Source organism: Schistocerca cancellata, chromosome 5 (assembly GCF_023864275.1).
Source record: "Schistocerca cancellata isolate TAMUIC-IGC-003103 chromosome 5, iqSchCanc2.1, whole genome shotgun sequence".
Lineage (NCBI taxonomy): Eukaryota > Metazoa > Arthropoda > Insecta > Orthoptera > Acrididae > Schistocerca > Schistocerca cancellata.
Genome location: NC_064630.1, coordinates 482,880,116 through 482,898,526, shown reverse-complemented (window position 1 = coordinate 482,898,526; position 18,411 = coordinate 482,880,116). Strand labels below are relative to the sequence as shown.

Here is an 18,411-nt window from a genome sequence, read left to right as displayed (position 1 = left end):
AATGAACGCAAACGCGTTGCATTTGGAGCGCAGGAAAGGGAAATAACTAAGGTATATCTAAAATCTATTGAACATCATTATAGTATTTTTAATGTTAATATTGTCATATACTTTTCTTTAATATTACGTTTTCTTGTAGTACAAATTTCGCACCTAAGTAAAATTTTACTGAGTCTTCTATGACCTCCATAAGTGATATTAACAGTGTACTCAACCTCTGGTCGATTATGTTAGTCTTTATCTGTAGTCTATTTGCCAAGTTACTCTGGGCATAGATTTCAACCCATCCTCCATGTCCTTTAAAGTCGACAAGGATGGATTCCACAGTGCCGACTAAAACTCTCGTTACACGATCATAATATTGTACTTCAAACTAATATAAGGATTCCCACATAACCACATTCAGGATCAGAACGAAGATAAAATTCAACAGGCGCGCTGGGAGGCAGAATGGGAAGTGACAGGAAGTCAGAACAAAGTTGCTAAGTAATCAGCAGCCACCTACGTGAACCAAGGCAACAAAATTCATACTTATACTGCGTAACTTCTTGGCACCTTGTGTCAAGTTGTGTAGAATATTCTTAAAACATTTTGCAAGGACTACAATCAGTAGTAGGAACCGCATGCAGCATCATTCAGCTCCCACATGACACCAAAATGTGTAATCTTATGAAAATAATTTATACTAATAGTGTCAGCGAATGGATCAGATGTAAGCCCTGCCTTGTTCACTAAGGCGAGTACTGAAGAAAAGTAATAGAATGTTATGTTGTTAAGTTCTCTTTACACCGATGCGAACGTGCAACAGTGAGCGAGAAGTTTCTCTGGCGTAAATGCTAGGCGGGCGTGAACAAACGGTATGCGGACGTGTTCGGTTTGCACTCGTTCGTGTTCCTCTGGTTGTCGTTCTTTTAGCGAACCGTCATAAGTTCACGTACCTTCTGCTTCGGCGCTAGCAGAGCAGAAAGCTTTCGCCTGCACTCTTTCTATACTTCTGTACTCTGTAGCTGTTGACATGAGTTGCGTGAGCGATGGAGTTGGCCTAAGAGAATGTAATACTGCTGATACAAGAATGTAGATATTATATATGCTTCCGGGATCGAAGATGTCCACAGCACGAACATCGAAGCAAAAGAAATATAATTCGCAGAAAATTGCCTAAGCACTCAAATCTCCTACTGGGGACGCGAGAACGCGATAAATTCATTAGATGCTTGCATCAGAGGGGAATAAGAACAATCTTTGTAATTCTTTTTATTAAAAAGGAAAAGCACAGTAATTTTTCTTGAAAGTAAGTAAATGCAAATATGTATACTATGCTGACTACAGTTAAAGATACACGAATGACATCATTGCTAACGTTCATCTATCTCACATTAAATGGCTGATGTGTCATGGTTACGTTAGATATTTTTTATGTTAAATATAAATGTTTACTCACAATCACAAATCTGTCCTCTAGCAAACCATGTGGCAGATCTTACCAAGTAGCCTGTATGACAGGTCGTATGTATACAAGGTGTTCAGAAATTGCCGTAACAGACTTCTAGGACTTGTCGAGGGGAGTGACAACATAAGATTTGAAATAGGAATCCATGTCCGCAAAAGCCATCCAACGACGCTACAGTGTACCAAAGTTATAAACGCCGACGCCTGTAAATGTATTTGCAAACAGGATGGTGCCGTGTTGATGTTACAAACTTTCTAGCATGAGGGGGAAGGATAAATGTGTAAATCTGAAGTAAGGATTGCTGTACCGGAAACGAACGAGTCGAAAGTTAAACGCCAAAATCGTTCTGATGCCTCTGACAGTGGAATACATATACTGGTACTGGTGTTGCTAAGCTTGTAAGGTAGGCATCTTCCAGCGGTGGTAGTATGGACCAAAACAAAGAAAAAATGCCTAGTAAATATGGCTCTAGAATGCATACCTTAAGAGCTATGAGCACTTGTTCACTAGAGGAGATGTGTTTCACGGTATCGAAGATGATGAAGTGACTACAGCTCTTCAGGTATGATTTTAGAACCCATGTTTACTGCACTTTTTTCCTTGGAAAGTTCGTTCCAGTCGTATCCCTGAATGTTGGCCATTCATTCTGGGATACTCTGTGCACTGTTGGTATCCCGTGTACAGATTACTAGCGAAAAAGAAGAAGAAAAAGAAGAAACAATGACGCAATGTCCATAGATTATGTTCGTTACGTCGTGTTCTCTTCCCTTTCCTCTAGTGTAAAAGCTTTTGCACATACACAAGCACCGCGCGAGGTGGCGTAGTGGTTAGCACACTGGACTCACATTCGCGAGGAAGGCGGCTCAAATCCGCGTCCAGGCCGTCCTGATTTATGTTTTCCATGATTTCCCTAAATAGCTTCGGGAAAATTCCGGAATAGTTCTTCTGAAAGGACACGGCCGACTTCCTTCCCCGTCCTTCCCTAATCCGATGGGACTGATGACCTCGCTGATTCCTCCTCGCCCCCCCCCCCCCTCCCAGTCAACAAACCAACAAATACAAGCGAATGTTAGTGAACACTGGTAAATTGTCTGGGAATGCGCATTCGCTTCCATTCGCTCCGGTGTACAGAGGAGCTAAATGGCAAGCTACTGCTGCCATCCATCGTGTACGTTCATGAGTTACGAACGTAGCTAAAAATGTTAATTTTCTTAGGTTTCTTCTTGAGTAAATAAGAAGGAATTTGAGCAAATTCAGTCCTTAAAAGTGTTAAACATAATATTTCTTTGAATATTCTTGTAGACCCACCAAGAAGCGAGGCTGCTGTAAGTCAATGAGCCTGTCGTGAACTGTACATCGGTTACGAAAAATCACAGAAATCTAAAGACTGTAAATCCAACTAAATATTTAGGGACTACAAATTACGAATAATTTAGGTTGGAATAATCACATAGACCATTCTGCGGGTAAAGCAAACCAAAGACTAAAAATTTACAGACAGAACACCGAGAAAATGCAAAAATGCATTTTTTTACGTCTTCTTCTGGGACCGAGCGAGGTGGCACAGTGGTTGGCACACTGGACTCGCATTCGGGTGGACGACGGCTCAGACCCGCGTCCGGCCATCCAGATTTAGGTTTTCCCTAAATCGCCCCAGGCAAATGTCGGGATGGTTTCTTTGAAAGAGCACAGCCGATTTCCTTCCTCATCCTCGATAAAATCCGAGCTTGTACTCTGTGTCTGATGATCTCGATGTCGACGGGACGTTAAGGCCAACCTTCCTCCCTTTCTTCTTCCTCTTCTTGGGTATTGCTCCGCGGTGTGGAATCCGCATCAGATAGTACTGACGGACGACATCGAAAAAGCTCAAACAAGGGCAGCTGGTTTTGAACTATCACGAAAGAGAGGAGAGACGCCACTGATGTGATACAGGAATGGGAGTGCCAGTCATTAAAACAAAGACGTTTTTCGTTGGAACAGGATCTTCAGTTGAAATTTCAGTCACCAACTTTCTCCTCTGAACGTGAAAATATTTTGTTGGTGCCCGTCTACATTGGGTGGAATGATCACATAATAAAATAAGAGAAATTAGAGCTCGCAAGGAAAGATTTAAGTATTCGCTTTTCCCGTGCTCTGTTCGAGAGAGGACCGGTAGAGAAATAGCTTGAAGGTGGTTCGAAAAATCCTCAGCCAGTCACTTAATTGTGATTGCAAAGTAATCATGTAGATGTAGATAAGTCGGCATTTGTCTTCCAAAATATTAAAAATTCTTCAAACCCCCATGAACAATCCCCACCCCTCTCTTCACACTGTCGGATGGACGCCCTTGTGTTGTAGTGATTAGACTAGATAGATCAAGAAGTATAGAAACAAGGCTGAATTCCCGAAAATGTCCTCGGATTTTTCTGGACTGAAAACTGTTCACTGAGCGTAGTGAACCTCAACGGGAAGCTGCTTCAATTAATAAGCAGTGCAATGACAAGTCGGCGAAGTGGCGCAAACCGAAGATCTTTTATCAGGTTTAGTCATATTGATTATCAGCTAATCGATAGTGTGTGTATCTATGTGAAGTTCAGCGCTCTTCTACTTGTCGGTACTGTCAGTCTCATGCCAAAACAGATCACTAAACGAATCGAGAGAGTATCTGACGTGGGTACAGGTGCGCGCAGCTCCAGATGCAGCAGCCGCTGCGCGCACCTGGCGAATGGCGACCCGATGTTTGAAGGCCGCGCGTCTCCCTCCCCAACCCCCTCCACGAGCGGAGGGGCACGTGGCGCAGCCGATGTACTCACCACGACCATGCTGGGGCGCGGCGCCGTGCGGCTACTGCGTGGCGGCTGGCGACGCTTCCCGCGTGCGACTGACGCGCCGCGGCGCGGCCGGCCGCGAGGCAGCCCCAGCCGTGACGCCCACGCTAGTCACGCGGCGACGCGCTCCCGACAAGTCAGCCGACAGCCGTACACATTGTTGCGCGTCGCTTTTTACACTGGCCCGTACCTGTGTGCTTACCGAGTGTCCGGGATCGTTAATCGCATGAACCGCCCAATGTTTCGGCAGCACCGGTGTGCAAAACGTAACGACGAAAACAACTTTCGCATGATGTGTCACTGACAAGTAACATAGCTCAATGAAATTTGGACCATACACAGAAGAACTACTACAGAATAGACAGTAGGAAACCAAAGTAAGCCGGCCGGCGTGGCCGAGCGGTTCTAGGCGCTTCAGTCTGGAACCGCACGACCGCTACGGTCGCAGGTTCGAATCCTGCCTCGGGCACATGGATGTGTGTCATGTACTTGGGTTAGTGAGGTTGAAGTAGTTCTAACAAGGGAACCTCCCCATCGCACCCCCCTTAGGTTTAGTTATAAGTTGGCACAGTGGATAGGCCTTGAAAAACTGAACACAGATCAACCGAGAAAACAGGAAGAAGTTGTGTGGAACTATGAAAAAAATAAGCAAAATATACAAACTGAGTAGTCCATGCGCAAGATAGGCAACATCAAGGATAATGTGAGCTCAGGAGCGCCGTGGTCCCGTGGTTAGCGTGAGCAGCTGCGGAAGGAGAGGTCCTTGATTCAAGTCTTCCCCCGAGTGAAAAGTTTACTTTATTTATTTTCGCAAAGTTATGATCTGTCCGTTCCTTCATTGACGTCTCTGTTCACTGTAATAAGTTTAGTGTCTGTGTTTTGCGACCGCACCGCAAAACCTTGCGATTAGTAGACGAAAGGACATGCCTCTCCAATGGGAACCGAAAACATTTGATCGCAAGGTCATAGGTCAACCGATTCGACCACAGGAAAACACGTCTGATATATTCTATACGACACTGGTGACGGCATGTGCGTCACATGACAGTAATACGTTGTCGACCCACCTAACTTGTGCAGTTGTCGAATGGATAAAAAGGTTCTTCTACTTTGCCCGATTTAGATTTTCTTGTGGATGTGATAAACACTCCCAAAAATGTGACGAAAACATAAGGGTTTGTCACATAAACTGCAACAAATGAATGAAATAGTTTCACAGTCGCACAGTTTTCCCTGTGCTCCGTCAAAACATATGTTTTTAACATTTTCAAATTTTTCCGTGTGTAGACCGTCAAATCCTGCGTATGTCCAAGCAAATCTGAACATGTCCTGGAATTTTGGAGAGCGAAGTTGATTATGTGTGAGTGCCTGAACTTTGATAATTGTCTGAAAATAAAAAATTAAACTTTTCACTCCAAGGAAGACTTAACCAAGGACCTCTCATTCCTCAGCAGCTCACGCTAACCACAGGACCACGGCGCTCCTGAGCTCACATTATCCTTGATGTTGCCTATCTTGCACATGGACTACTCAATTTGTATATTTTGATTATTTTTTTCATAGTTCCACACAACTTCTTCCTGTTTTCTCGATTGATCTGTGTTCAGTTTTTCAAGTCCTATCCACTGTGCCAACTTATAACTAAATCTGAGGGTGGTGCGATGGGGAGGTTCCCTTGTTAGTAGGGTGTGTGATCACCGCGGACGGCAATCCATGATCTTCAAGGTTTCCCATGCTAGTCACAAGGCTGATAAAGAGTTCTTGTGGTAAGGCGTTACATTCCTTCACCAGCGTGGATGACAACTGCTGGTGCACCTGGACGTCCTGCAACAAGTCCCCCCCCCCCATAACGCATCCCACACCTGCTTGAAGGGAATGAAGTGGCAGGAACGAGCAGGCCAGTCCACTCGCCAAGTATCCGTTTGCTCCAACATTCCTTCGCCTGCGCAGATCGACGCGGTCGCGCATCGTCATCCATAAAAATAAATCACGGAAAGATGCACATGTGGAAGGGATACAGTGTCATAAGAACGTTGACTGGTAAGTGTACCGTGTTCAGACATTTGGAGTTTAGCATGTCTTTGCAACAATATTATGCTTTTCCAAACCATAACACCTCGACCACCAAATCGATCCTTTTCCACAATACTGGACGTATCCACATGTGGCTCGAAGTGGAACCACGTAATACCACATTGTCGAACACGATCGTTTTGACAGCCTAGGTATTAGGGTGTGGGGAGGCATAATGTTGCATGGACATGATGGCATCCAAATCTTTAAACACCGTGCACTCAACGGTCAACGTTACTGTCACACTATCAACGTTACTGTAACACAGTACTCCTTCCCCAAGTGTGTCTTTTCAGCAGTGCATTCGGCCGTAACTTCATGTCTATGGATGACAATGCGCGACCGCATCGAACAGCGCAGGCGCACGAGCTCTTGCAACGAGAAGATATCCCGTGAATGACCTGGCCTGGGTGTTCCACCGACTTAAATCCTATCGAGCACGTGTGGGATGTGTTGGTGAGATGTAATTCAGGACGTTCACATGCACCCTTGATCATCCAGCAGTCGTCAGTCGTGCTGATGGAGCAATGGGACGCCCTATCACAAGAAGTCCTTACCAACCGCGTTGCCGGGTATTTCTGTCCGTGGTGATCACACACCGTACTAAGAACTATGTCCCGCATCGTGTAATGTCCAAGGGGACCATCATAAATCGCGGTGACTTCATTGCAATTATTGTCTTTGAATAAAAGTGTCATTTCTGTTCGTCTCATTGCATATTTCTTTGCATTACCTTCTATACTATACTATAGCAGTTGTTTCTATGAATGGTCCACGTTTTATAGAGTTATGTTACTTGGCAGTGACACATCATGCGAAAGTTACTTTCGTCCTCGAGTTTTTCACCCCAGCGTATGATCACCATCTTTATATGATCTGAGACAGCGTTCACCAAATCACAGACCGAGGCCAGTTTTAAAAAATAATAAACTGTTCTGATTCATTGATCTATTAGCTTGGGCGAAACTACGTAGTCTATTTCACCCTAGAAATGAGACAGCAAAGAAAGCAGTGGGTAGAAGCGAGCAGTCCTGGGCCTTGTACCGAGACGGGTGAAGTTGGTTTCACCTATCTGAAGGGTTACGCTTTCTTCTCACTGATTTTCTTGCAATGGGCTAAAAAAATAGTTTCAGAATGCAACCAAAAACTTGTGGACCGCACACGGAAGTTATGTCAACAACCGGATGATTCTTTGCCTCTCTGCCAAGGTCAGTGGCAAATACAAGGCGCGCAGAGAGTGCTGTGTGTATACCTGCTGAAGTATTAGGACGCATTAAAACTGATTATCTCAGCCACCTTCCGCACTTTTGATCCACTAGACGTAATAAGCATTCAAGGCTGTTATAAGTAAACACCACCACCACCACCACCACCACCACCACCACCACCACAACAACAACAACAACAACAACAACAACAACAACCAACAACCAACAACCAACACCCAACACCGAGCTGATGTTTCCAGTTGGGACTACCTTCACACTGTCGACATCACGCCTAGCGTTCACCCACTATGCACTGCTAGTGGCTTGCGGAGTATGTAAGTATACCTGGATGCGGTAGCACAGGACTTGGCATTCTGCAAGAGAACAAAACCGCGCACTACCCGGAATACAAGTCCCGTCTGGGACCAGTGTTTGTAGCTTGTGACTCTCAATATTTGCAGAGGAATATATAGATTTTGTTATATCCAAGAATTAGGTACGCTATAGTTACTAAAGGATTGAACACGGCTCAACTAGTTGAGTGTCGAACACTCATCAGGTCGCATTCCACAGAATAGGTAATTAATAGTTCGGTCAAGCTAAGCAACGATTTTATTTTCCAATACGTCCTGAGGAGTCTACGGAACAGCTGCAGATCACTTCCACTGCAGTCCAACACAAGACGATGAAGCAGTAACACTTATTTCAGGCTCACTGCCCATTTCTAGACACATGTTGACATTAATTTGTTTGTTCCTTTTAACTTGTTTGTTCCTTTTCCTGTCAATACCGTCTGTAGTTTATCCCCTTGCTTAATGTTTACCTCCATATTTAGACTGCTATGTTTCCTAAAGAGAAGTCCACTGTTTCCTCTGATCACATTACATGGTACAATTTGGCTCTTATAAAAACTGAGCTACAGATCTACTCATGTGAAATAGTGACATCTGAAAGAGCAATCACTATAAGCTATTAAAGAACATTAAAACCTGATTAAAAATGATTAGCAGGAATGCCAAAAGCTTCATTTTTGTTATCATGACAATACACTACTGAGAGCTCGATACTTGGCTGTAATGTTAATAGCTTTTTCCCTGTTTCATACACTAATGCAGGATTGCCTGCAATACGAGTAGTTGTTGCAACTTTTAGCATTTATTTAGTACTAATTACCTTAAACTCATCATGAATTCATTGGACGATGCGGAATTTTCTAGGAGAGCGGTCTTGGTCTTTACAAATACTGATAAGCAATCTTTCGCATGAGGAGAGACATCAGTCCATTGCTGATACAGCAGATATGTAATGAATCCAGTAGGGTGTCTAAACTTCCAATAACCTGTTTCCCAGATATTTTTCTCTCCCCTCCCCTCCTCTCCCCCCCCCCCCCCCCCCCCCCCCCCCGCGACCACATGCCAAACTAGCAAAAGTTCGCTCACACATATGCACTTTCACAAATTTTCCTAGTTGATAGAGATGGATGGACTCGAAAAGGGTATCACTGACTCAGTAGTATATATCGTATCTGATTCCCTTTGTTATTACATTAATATCACTTCGCTGAAACTAACGCAAACGTACCAAATGTTAACTGCTACAACTCTATTATTTCCTGGAAAGAACATGATTCTTTAAAAGTAGCATCTTTCAGTTTTCATCGTGACTGTTATTACATAAGGGTTTGTAGCTTGTAGTGATTCCACGAACAACTTGACATATCGTCTTACGGCTACCTTTCATTTCTCGATACGTGCACTGCAATGCTTCTTGTTCTGGCGTCCAACGATTGCAGCGCGGCATTTCGTAAGCTTGCTACGTATTGCGTCAGACTTGCAGTGATGCTCACCACGCTGACTAGTTTTAGCAAATCCTCAGCTCTCTGGAATACGGAGAAGTCTATATTGGCGTTACGATAGCAGGAATTAAGTTCAGCCGTTTTCATCTGCACCCGACAAGCACGTCCATACTGCAAGATAGCGAAGTTACTTTTTATTACCAGCATTACTTACTGCAAGAATCATTCTAATACATAAAATTCCCAATTTGTCTAGATTAAGTTCAAGGCAGTCCGTAACATTGGCATATCGAATTACAGTATTGAAAAGTCATCAAGAATTTCTTTCTTCGCTCGGCAGTTTTAATATCATATCACTGCTTCGTTTACAGCATTAAAAACGCACTGCTTTCGTTTTCTAGAGAAACGAACTCTTTTTCCAGCCAGTGTCTTCCCTCGTACCGTTAAGTTTCAAAGACATTACTTCTGCATCAGTTTGGTGGTGATGAAATTATGAGCCTAAATTTTCGCCTTAAATAATCACCCTTTTCTTTCTGTTGGCAGAATGATTTCACGTACACATATTTGATACTGTGATACCTCCACATGGTGATTCAAACTACATGCTATTTCAATGGGGGCAGCTTCTATCACAGTTAAACGACGGAAATAGGGTGAATATGCAATTCACGTCATTTCCGTCTTTTAACTATAATGGAAACTCCCCTCATTGTTCCCTGTAGCTTTTTCATAAACTATCCAGTTCTAAGATGCAGTTTGATAATTAAGTATTTTCTTTTCCATTTCAGCATCGCAATCTTTTTTTTAGAACTCTACAAATAAATAACTATTTCTTGATTTCATTTTATTTTCACCATCCTGGAACTGCTGTGGTCCAAACTCGCAGGACAAATTGCCTATCCTCAAAAGCAGCACAACAACGTCGATAGAACTAGTTATGGGACCAAAATATGTTTGTATTTACCGTGGAAAATTTTCTTGATTTGACCCCGATAGTAACTGACAAAATTGTAATACCTAAGTACGGAGGAGTGATAGATAGTACATACGCACTGATGAGACAAAATACGAGGGACGTTCGATAAGTAATGCAGCACATCTTTTTTCTCGGTCAATTTCTGTTGAATATTAACAGAATCTTCCGTCGGTTCTTGGTAGAACAACATTATAATAATAAATGAAAAGCACCAGTTTGCTTTTGTTCTACAATATTATTTTTATTGCTAACCCGTTTTCGGCTTACAAGGCCATCTTCAGGCATTTACTGAGTATTATCACCAAAGAAGTTAAATGTTAGCAGACAACACTGGAAGAGAAGTAACACATCTAGAGTGAAGTAGAAACATACAGTGAGTAACATCTTTGCAATGAAATAGTAAAAACTGAACAGTACATAAATAACAATAGAGTTGACAGGGAAACCTTTAGCACAAAATAAGAATAGCATGCCTACATAACAGTTTCTATTGATAAACAAAACTATTGAAATAATATGTTTCACTCCCCTTGTAGTTGTCTCATCAAATACTGTTCATGTTTTACTTTGCTCATTTATTTAATGTAAACTGGTATACAGCCACTGCTTTGATTATAATGTTCATGTTAAAATGCAGTACCACCACACTCTCAAACTGTAGGTTCCCTCAAACACCTCAATTTCCCTGCATTTATTAATTTCTGTTTATCGTCTTGATATGGCTTAATTTCCTCGTGTATTCTGTATTTACATTGAAAACTGTCTCTTCCTTTTATTTATTTATTTATTTATTTTAATTGGTTGTGTATCACTCTCCATGTTTCATACCTCTTGATGTAGCCTTGCCTAGTACTAATTTTTATCTTATTTCAATAGTTTTGTTTATCAATAGAAACTGTTATGTAGGCATGCTATTCTTATTATGTGCTAAAGGTTTCCCTGTCAACTCCATTGTTATTTATGTACTGTTCAGTTTTTACTATTTCATTGCAAAGATGTTACTCACTGTATGTTTCTACTTCACTCTAGATGTGTTACTTCTCTTCCAATGTTGTCTGCTAACATTTAACTTCTTTGGTGATAATACTCAGTAAATGCCTGAAGATGGCCTTGTAAGCCGAAAACCGGTTAGCAATAAAAATACACTCCTGGAAATGGAAAAAAGAACACATTGACACCGGTGTGTCAGACCCACCATACTTGCTCCGGACACTGCGAGAGGGCTGTACAAGCAATGATCACACGCACGGCACAGCGGACACACCAGGAACCGCGGTGTTGGCCGTCGAATGGCGCTAGCTGCGCAGCATTTGTGCACCGCCGCCGTCAGTGTCAGACAGTTTGCCGTGGCATACGGAGCTCCATCGCAGTCTTTAACACTGGTAGCATGCCGCGACAGCGTGGACGTGAACCGTATGTGCAGTTGACGGACTTTGAGCGAGGGCGTATAGTGGGCATGCGGGAGGCCGGGTGGACGTACCGCCGAATTGCTCAACACGTGGGGCGTGAGGTCTCCACAGTACATCGATGTTGTCGCCAGTGGTCGGCGGAAGGTGCACGTGCCCGTCGACCTGGGACCGGACCGCAGCGACGCACGGATGCACGCCAAGACCGTAGGATCCTACGCAGTGCCGTAGGGGACCGCACCGCCACTTCCCAGCAAATTAGGGACACTGTTGCTCCTGGGGTATCGGCGAGGACCATTCGCAACCGTCTCCATGAAGCTGGGCTACGGTCCCGCACACCGTTAGGCCGTCTTCCGCTCACGCCCCAACATCGTGCAGCCCGCCTCCAGTGGTGTCGCGACAGGCGTGAATGGAGACGTGTCGTCTTCAGCGATGAGAGTCGCTTCTGCCTTGGTGCCAATGATGGTCGTATGCGTGTTTGGCGCCGTGCAGGTGAGCGCCACAATCAGGACTGCATACGACCGAGGCACACAGGGCCAACACCCGGCATCATGGTGTGGGGAGCGATCTCCTACACTGGCCGTACACCACTGGTGATCGTCGAGGGGACACTGAATAGTGCACGGTACATCCAAACCGTCATCGAACCCATCGTTCTACCATTCCTAGACCGGCAAGGGAACTTGCTGTTCCAACACGACAATACACGTCCGCATGTATCCCGTGCCACCCAACGTGCTCTAGAAGGTGTAAGTCAACTACCCTGGCCAGCAAGATCTCCGGATCTGTCCCCCATTGAGCCTGTTTGGGACTGGATGAAGCGTCGTCTCACGCGGTCTGCACGTCCAGCACGAACGCTGGTCCAACTGAGGCGCCAGGTGGAAATGGCATGGCAAGCCGTTCCACAGGACTACATCCAGCATCTCTACGATCGTCTCCATGGGAGAATAGCAGCCAGCATTGCTGCGAAAGGTGGATATACACTGTACTAGTGCCGACATAGTGCATGCTCTGTTGCCTGTGTCTATGTGCCTGTGGTTCTGTCAGTGTGATCATGTGATGTATCTGACCCCAGGAATGTGTCAATAAAGTTTCCCCTTCCTGTGACAATGAATTCACGGTGTTCTTATTTCAATTTCCAGGAGTGTAATATTGTAGAACAAAAGCAAACTGGTGCTTTTCATTTATTATTCTGTTGAATAAATGCGGAATTTGTTGCGAGACATTGTGGGATGTTTCAGCTTCAGCTCCTATAGTTTCTTGAAGTTCGGATACGTGGAGGCGCTATAAATAGCCTTCAAAAAGGCGTCTCTAACGGAAGGCGAGAGTTGTCATTGAATTTCTTTTGGCGGAAAACCTGAGCATAACAGACATTCAGAGGTGCTTGCACAATGTCTACGGAGACCTGGCAGTGAAACAACCCGTGAGAAGCCTACAAAACGTCACTAGAGAGTTCTTCCTCATCCACGCTACAGCCCGGAAGCAGTACGTGGATAATGGGGAGGCCATTGATGCAGCAAGACATTGGCTCCGACGTCGATCAGTAGAGTGGTACCACGTGGGCATACAGCTCCCCACCTCCTCCATCATCCCAGTAAGATGGCGTAAGGCTGTCTCACTGAACGGAGATTATGTTGAAAAACAGGATTTTGAAGCCGAAAAGGTGGGGAATAATAAGGTGTATTGGAATTGTGCTTTCAGAAAAAAATGTGTTGCATTTTTTATTGAAGGCTCCTCGTATTATGGCAAAGTCCCAAGAAGGTATCATTCTAGTGACAATAAAAAAATTGTCTGTGACAATGCGACGGGGGAGGGGGGGGGGGGGATCGTCTACGTTTCAGGTAACGCTATCGTTCAGTCCACCTACCTCGATAGGATTCTTGCCGATGTCCCTTCACTCTGTGATAGCAGATACGTGCTAGGCAGTCTAAAGCAACGTTGATGAAACCACCACCTAATACCTACCACACAGAGGCCGTGAACTCTAATTTAAAGTCTGTTCCTGAAAGTTCATGATTAAAAGATCGGGCGTTCGGGATCTTCAGTCTACTTGCAGGAAAGCGTTTAAAATTAGATTAACTCTCCTTTTTATTCATATTGAAACACATGAAATGGCTATCAAGTCCGTATTTAATATGGTAAAACGTTATCATTCAAAGTTCACTGTCTGTACAACAAATATTCACTCGAAAAGCAGCCAGAATTCAGTAAGTCCGACCTGATTAATTTTCACGTTCTACCAGTCACAGACCCACAACTATTCGCGAGTTAAACATTCGGTCGTTTCAGTGGTCTTCTTCGTAAGAGGTGCTCGCCAAAATGTTCCGTACAGAGCACGAGACGCGCCACGCAGAGGTGTTACTACGACCATAAAGTTCACACGCTCATATCTCTCAAACTATTTAATTTAGAAACACCAAACTATCATTAACATGTTCGTAACTCCAATCGCTTCGGTCACGATATGTTCGAACCGAAATTAGCTCACTATTTCCTCATCTTGCAGAGTATTTTTAAGGAGCGATCTGACATCGTTTCCGTAGAACGGCTAGCAAACGACTCTTCTCGAGGTACTCTCCTATATGGCCGCTCCTCTTTTCGCGCAGGAACAGCTTAATTCTGATTGGCTGTTGATCTAAACGACCAATCAGAACGTTCCATCCAGATCATTCTCGCGGCGAATCTTGCCTTATCCAGTCACTAATTGGACAGTAATTAATGTCAGCAAAACTTCAAATTATTGTATTTTGTTTAATCAAAATAAACGAAGTGCAAAATATTCTTCAAATTGATGAGTAAACGTATTCCGCCTCTAACTTCCATTTGGAAATTTATGGTAAGGTTTTATGGGACCAAACTGCAGAGGTCATCGGTCCCTAAGCATACACACTACTTAGTCTAACCTTAAACTAACTTACGCTAAGGACAACAGACACACACCCATGCCCAAGCGAGGTAACTTCCATTCTGGCTACTTTTATACAAAAGCAAGCACACACCGACATACGTCACCTAAATCGTGTTTGCAACACAATTTTCCCACGGTTCGTTTGTACAAGGTTTTACGAAAAATGAAACATTAAATTTTAACCTATGTCCCACTTACACTCTCTCAATCAGTCTCACGCACTCAAACAGCAAAATATAATAAAATAATAATTATGACCGATTTTTGTATAATGTAATGCACAGCGACTAAAGTTTTAAAAAGAAAATTCTAATTAATTGATTTTTATGCACTGATAACTTTGGAATGGCTTCGAATGATAATGAAGGTCAATCTGTTATTGTTCCTAACTTTGTTTTAAAAAACAAGCGTAGGTTTTAGGACTTTTAGGTAATTCTCTTTATCTCCAGAACTACAATAAATAAATTCTGAAATTCTGACAGCATCGTTCCATTAATAACAAAATGCTGTGTACCAAATTTGAATAAAATCGGATAATAATTAATATGGATTATTTAGATTCGTAGAGGGTATGAACCTCCGTATCGACCGAATGTTACGCTATGCAGTTCTCACGACAGGCTGTGCTGTGAGCAATGCAAAAAAAATTATAGCCATCCTGCAGCCACCGCACTGGAAGGCAGCGTGCCTTATTGCAACGAATGTCATCTCGTAATTAACTAGCTGCGTTACAACCCCGTGACCGCCTGCAGGTAGAATGCAGCTCTTATGTGATCTAGGCTACAGCCTTTCTTCGCCGTGACACCAGTAGAGGGAGGATGGCAATCCCTTCACCCTGGCTGCCTTTTACACCCCCTGGAAAGATCCTTGGTACTCATTTGATAGCAAGCTGAATGGACCTGTAGCCGTCCTGGAAGGACTGGAACGAGGAAAAATCCCCGCCCACTAATCGCAACTGATACCAGGTCCTGCGGGAACACAGTCCAGTGCTCTACCCTCTAGACTACCGCGGCTACTCTAGCGACAACAATACAAACCGCAAATTGGAAAATCCACTGACATAAGCGACTTTGACATAGAGCAGACCGTTACGGCCGGGCGCCAGCGAACGAGCATCTCGGAAACGGCGAAGCTGGTCGGCTGTTCGAGTGCAATTGTTGTCAGCTTCTATGGTGTCTATGGTGAAACAACGAGGAGGGCACAAGGTGTTGGACGTTCGTGCCCCGTCACAGAATGTGGAGATCATAGGCTTACCCGCTCTGTAACGCAGGATTGATAGCTATCTGTGGCAAATCTGACGACAGAGTACAACGCTGGTGCAGGCACAAGTCTTTCGGAGTACGCCGTTCAGTGCATATGGTTGAACTTAAGACTCTGCAGCAGACGACCCCTATGTGCATTCCCACGTTGACCCATTGATATGTCCATTGCGACTCCAGTAGGTTCAGGATCATCGACGCTCTAACGTGGGTCTGGTCGGATGAATATTTCTTGTTGCACCAGGTTGGTGATAAGTGTCCGAACGTGCCGTCATCCAGGTGAACATTCACTCGAAACATGCGCCACGCCATGGACGTATACTGGTGGGCGCAGTATTACACTATTAGGGACATTCATCAGGGCTTCCATGTGACCTACGGGTGATAATTAAAGGCAATGTGACCGCGGCTGACTACGTGTATATTACTGCGGACCACCTGCGTCCCTTTGCGCTTATTGTCCTTTTCGACGGCGATGGAATTTTCCAGCAGGTTAACTGTCGGCGTCACAAGGCAAGAATGTGGCTCAAATGGCTCTGAGCACTATGGGACTTAACATCTATGGTCATCAGTCCCCTAGAACTTAGAACTACTTAAACCTAACTAACCTAAGGACAGCACACAACACCCAGTCATCACGGGCAAAAATGTGCTATAGTGGTTTGTGGACAACTATGGTGAATTCAAGTTGATGTCCTGGTCACGAGATTCGCCTGATTTGAAGCCAACGAAACGCATCTGGGACGCTATCGGGCGCCAGTACGTCACGCACCCACAAACCACTGGTCCGTAGTTTACTGGAATGGCGTGACCTGCGGGCAAACATTTGGTGCCACATAGCTTCGGAAACCTACCAACGTCTTATGAAAATCACGGTACGCAGAATCGCTGCTGCATTTCGGTCCCAAGGTAGATCAACTCGCTATTATGCAGGTGGTCATAATGTTTTGGCTCTTCCGTGTATATTGCTTCGGGTATCATAATTGGAGTTGGTAATGATAGGAGATGATAGCTGTAGGGCGTTCCACACGGTTGTTAACTCTAACGACGTATTGACTCTCCAATAATATTACTGTGACGTAATCCTTCACACTACATGGCGTCTATGCATTAGTGGATCGTTTAGCATCTCAGACTAAGCCATATGAATCAATATACAAAATACCTAAATTTGAGAGCCTACATTAACCAACAAAGCTCCACATTCTGGCCCTTATGGACCAATCCGGACCGACCGACCGCCGTGTCACCCTTGCCAATGGTGTCATTGGATGCGGTATAGAGGCGTGTGATCACCACACTGCTCTTCCATTCCTTGGAGCCGCTACTTTTGACTCAAGTAACTCCTCAATTGGCATCACGACGCCGAGTGTACCCTGCTCCAACCTTACCACCAACGAAAAATCCCTAGTAGCGCCGGAAATCGAACTCAGGTCCTTCGCACAGGTACCAGACATGCTGATCTCTGAAGCGCACATAGTTCGACCGCAAGAGTGTCATTAATGAAAGCATCCACAGAACACGCTACTATACCAAAGGGTCGGTAATCGGACAGATCATACTTGCCGGCAGCAGTGAAGGTTTCGAATATTGTACCCATCGTGTGAAAATTTTGGCATTACAAGCGAATGCTTGGGGAAAAACTCAATGGCCATGGAACAGTCAATCACATCTCTATGGGCAACGTCACAGGGAAATGATCTCAGTCGAGCGCAGGATTGGCGTTGTTTAAGACATTTCCAGCCTGAGCTGTTGGCTCACTTGAAGAAAATAGGGATTGATTCCGCCTGTTCCTTCAAATAAACATTTATTTCTTTAAAAAAACAATCTCAGACTGTTCCCATAATGCTTGTAGCAAACACGGCTACGTTAGAGCATCAAAAACTAAAGGTTAATCGAACTTGCTGTAATACAAAATAGTTTGTGAAGCGTCACATTTCCCTGGTACAATAGCTGCGAATCAATCCTCGAGCATACAGCAGGGCGCAAGTGTTTTGCTGGCACCATATTTCGTCGCTACTATCAGGCGATACTGATGCTACTTCATCAGTTTCTTTGCACTGAAGCATGATTTCGAAATCTGGCCTACTCAACGATTCACATGTAGACCTATTTGTTACTTGGTAGCTCACAAAATACTAATTTAGTTCGAAGATCTAGAATCCGCTGGAACACTTGGCAACATTTTGTTTTGTTGTATGATGTCAAAGAAACATGGGCCTTTGTTTCAAAGATTCTTGTAGCCGTCATTATAAGGTGCTGTATTATTTGTGCGAATGCGTCAGTGTTTCAATTTGTGAACAAAACAACCTGTGCATATTTTTTGTCACGCTTTTCTTTCCATAGAGCACGTACCATCGCACACACGCTGAGCAAAATACGAAATTTCAATACAGAAAAGTAATAAGAGATACAAACTGAAAAACTGCACATTAAAATCATTCTTGCAACAGTTTCAAGTTACTAGACTTCCGTCTTGTAACCTACGACACGTCTCTTTCTTTTCCTCCTTATTGCCTATCGCATGTC

General features: G+C 44.1%; 1 protein-coding gene across 3 annotated transcripts in view; it reads right to left on the bottom strand.

The window, feature by feature from the left end:
- LOC126188434 (segmentation protein cap'n'collar) overlaps positions 1-18,411 on the bottom strand; it is an 815,786-nt gene that overhangs the window by 403,996 nt on the left and 393,379 nt on the right. Inside the window, exon 1 of one of the 3 annotated variants that reach the window (XM_049930040.1) lies at positions 4,243-4,309. The exons of the other annotated variants lie outside the window; for them this stretch is intronic. Coding sequence (XP_049785997.1) covers positions 4,243-4,251 — 9 coding nt within the window. The 5' untranslated portion in view covers positions 4,252-4,309. Of the gene's footprint in view, positions 1-4,242; positions 4,310-18,411 lie in introns of those variants that run through there. 3 annotated transcript variants of the gene reach the window in all.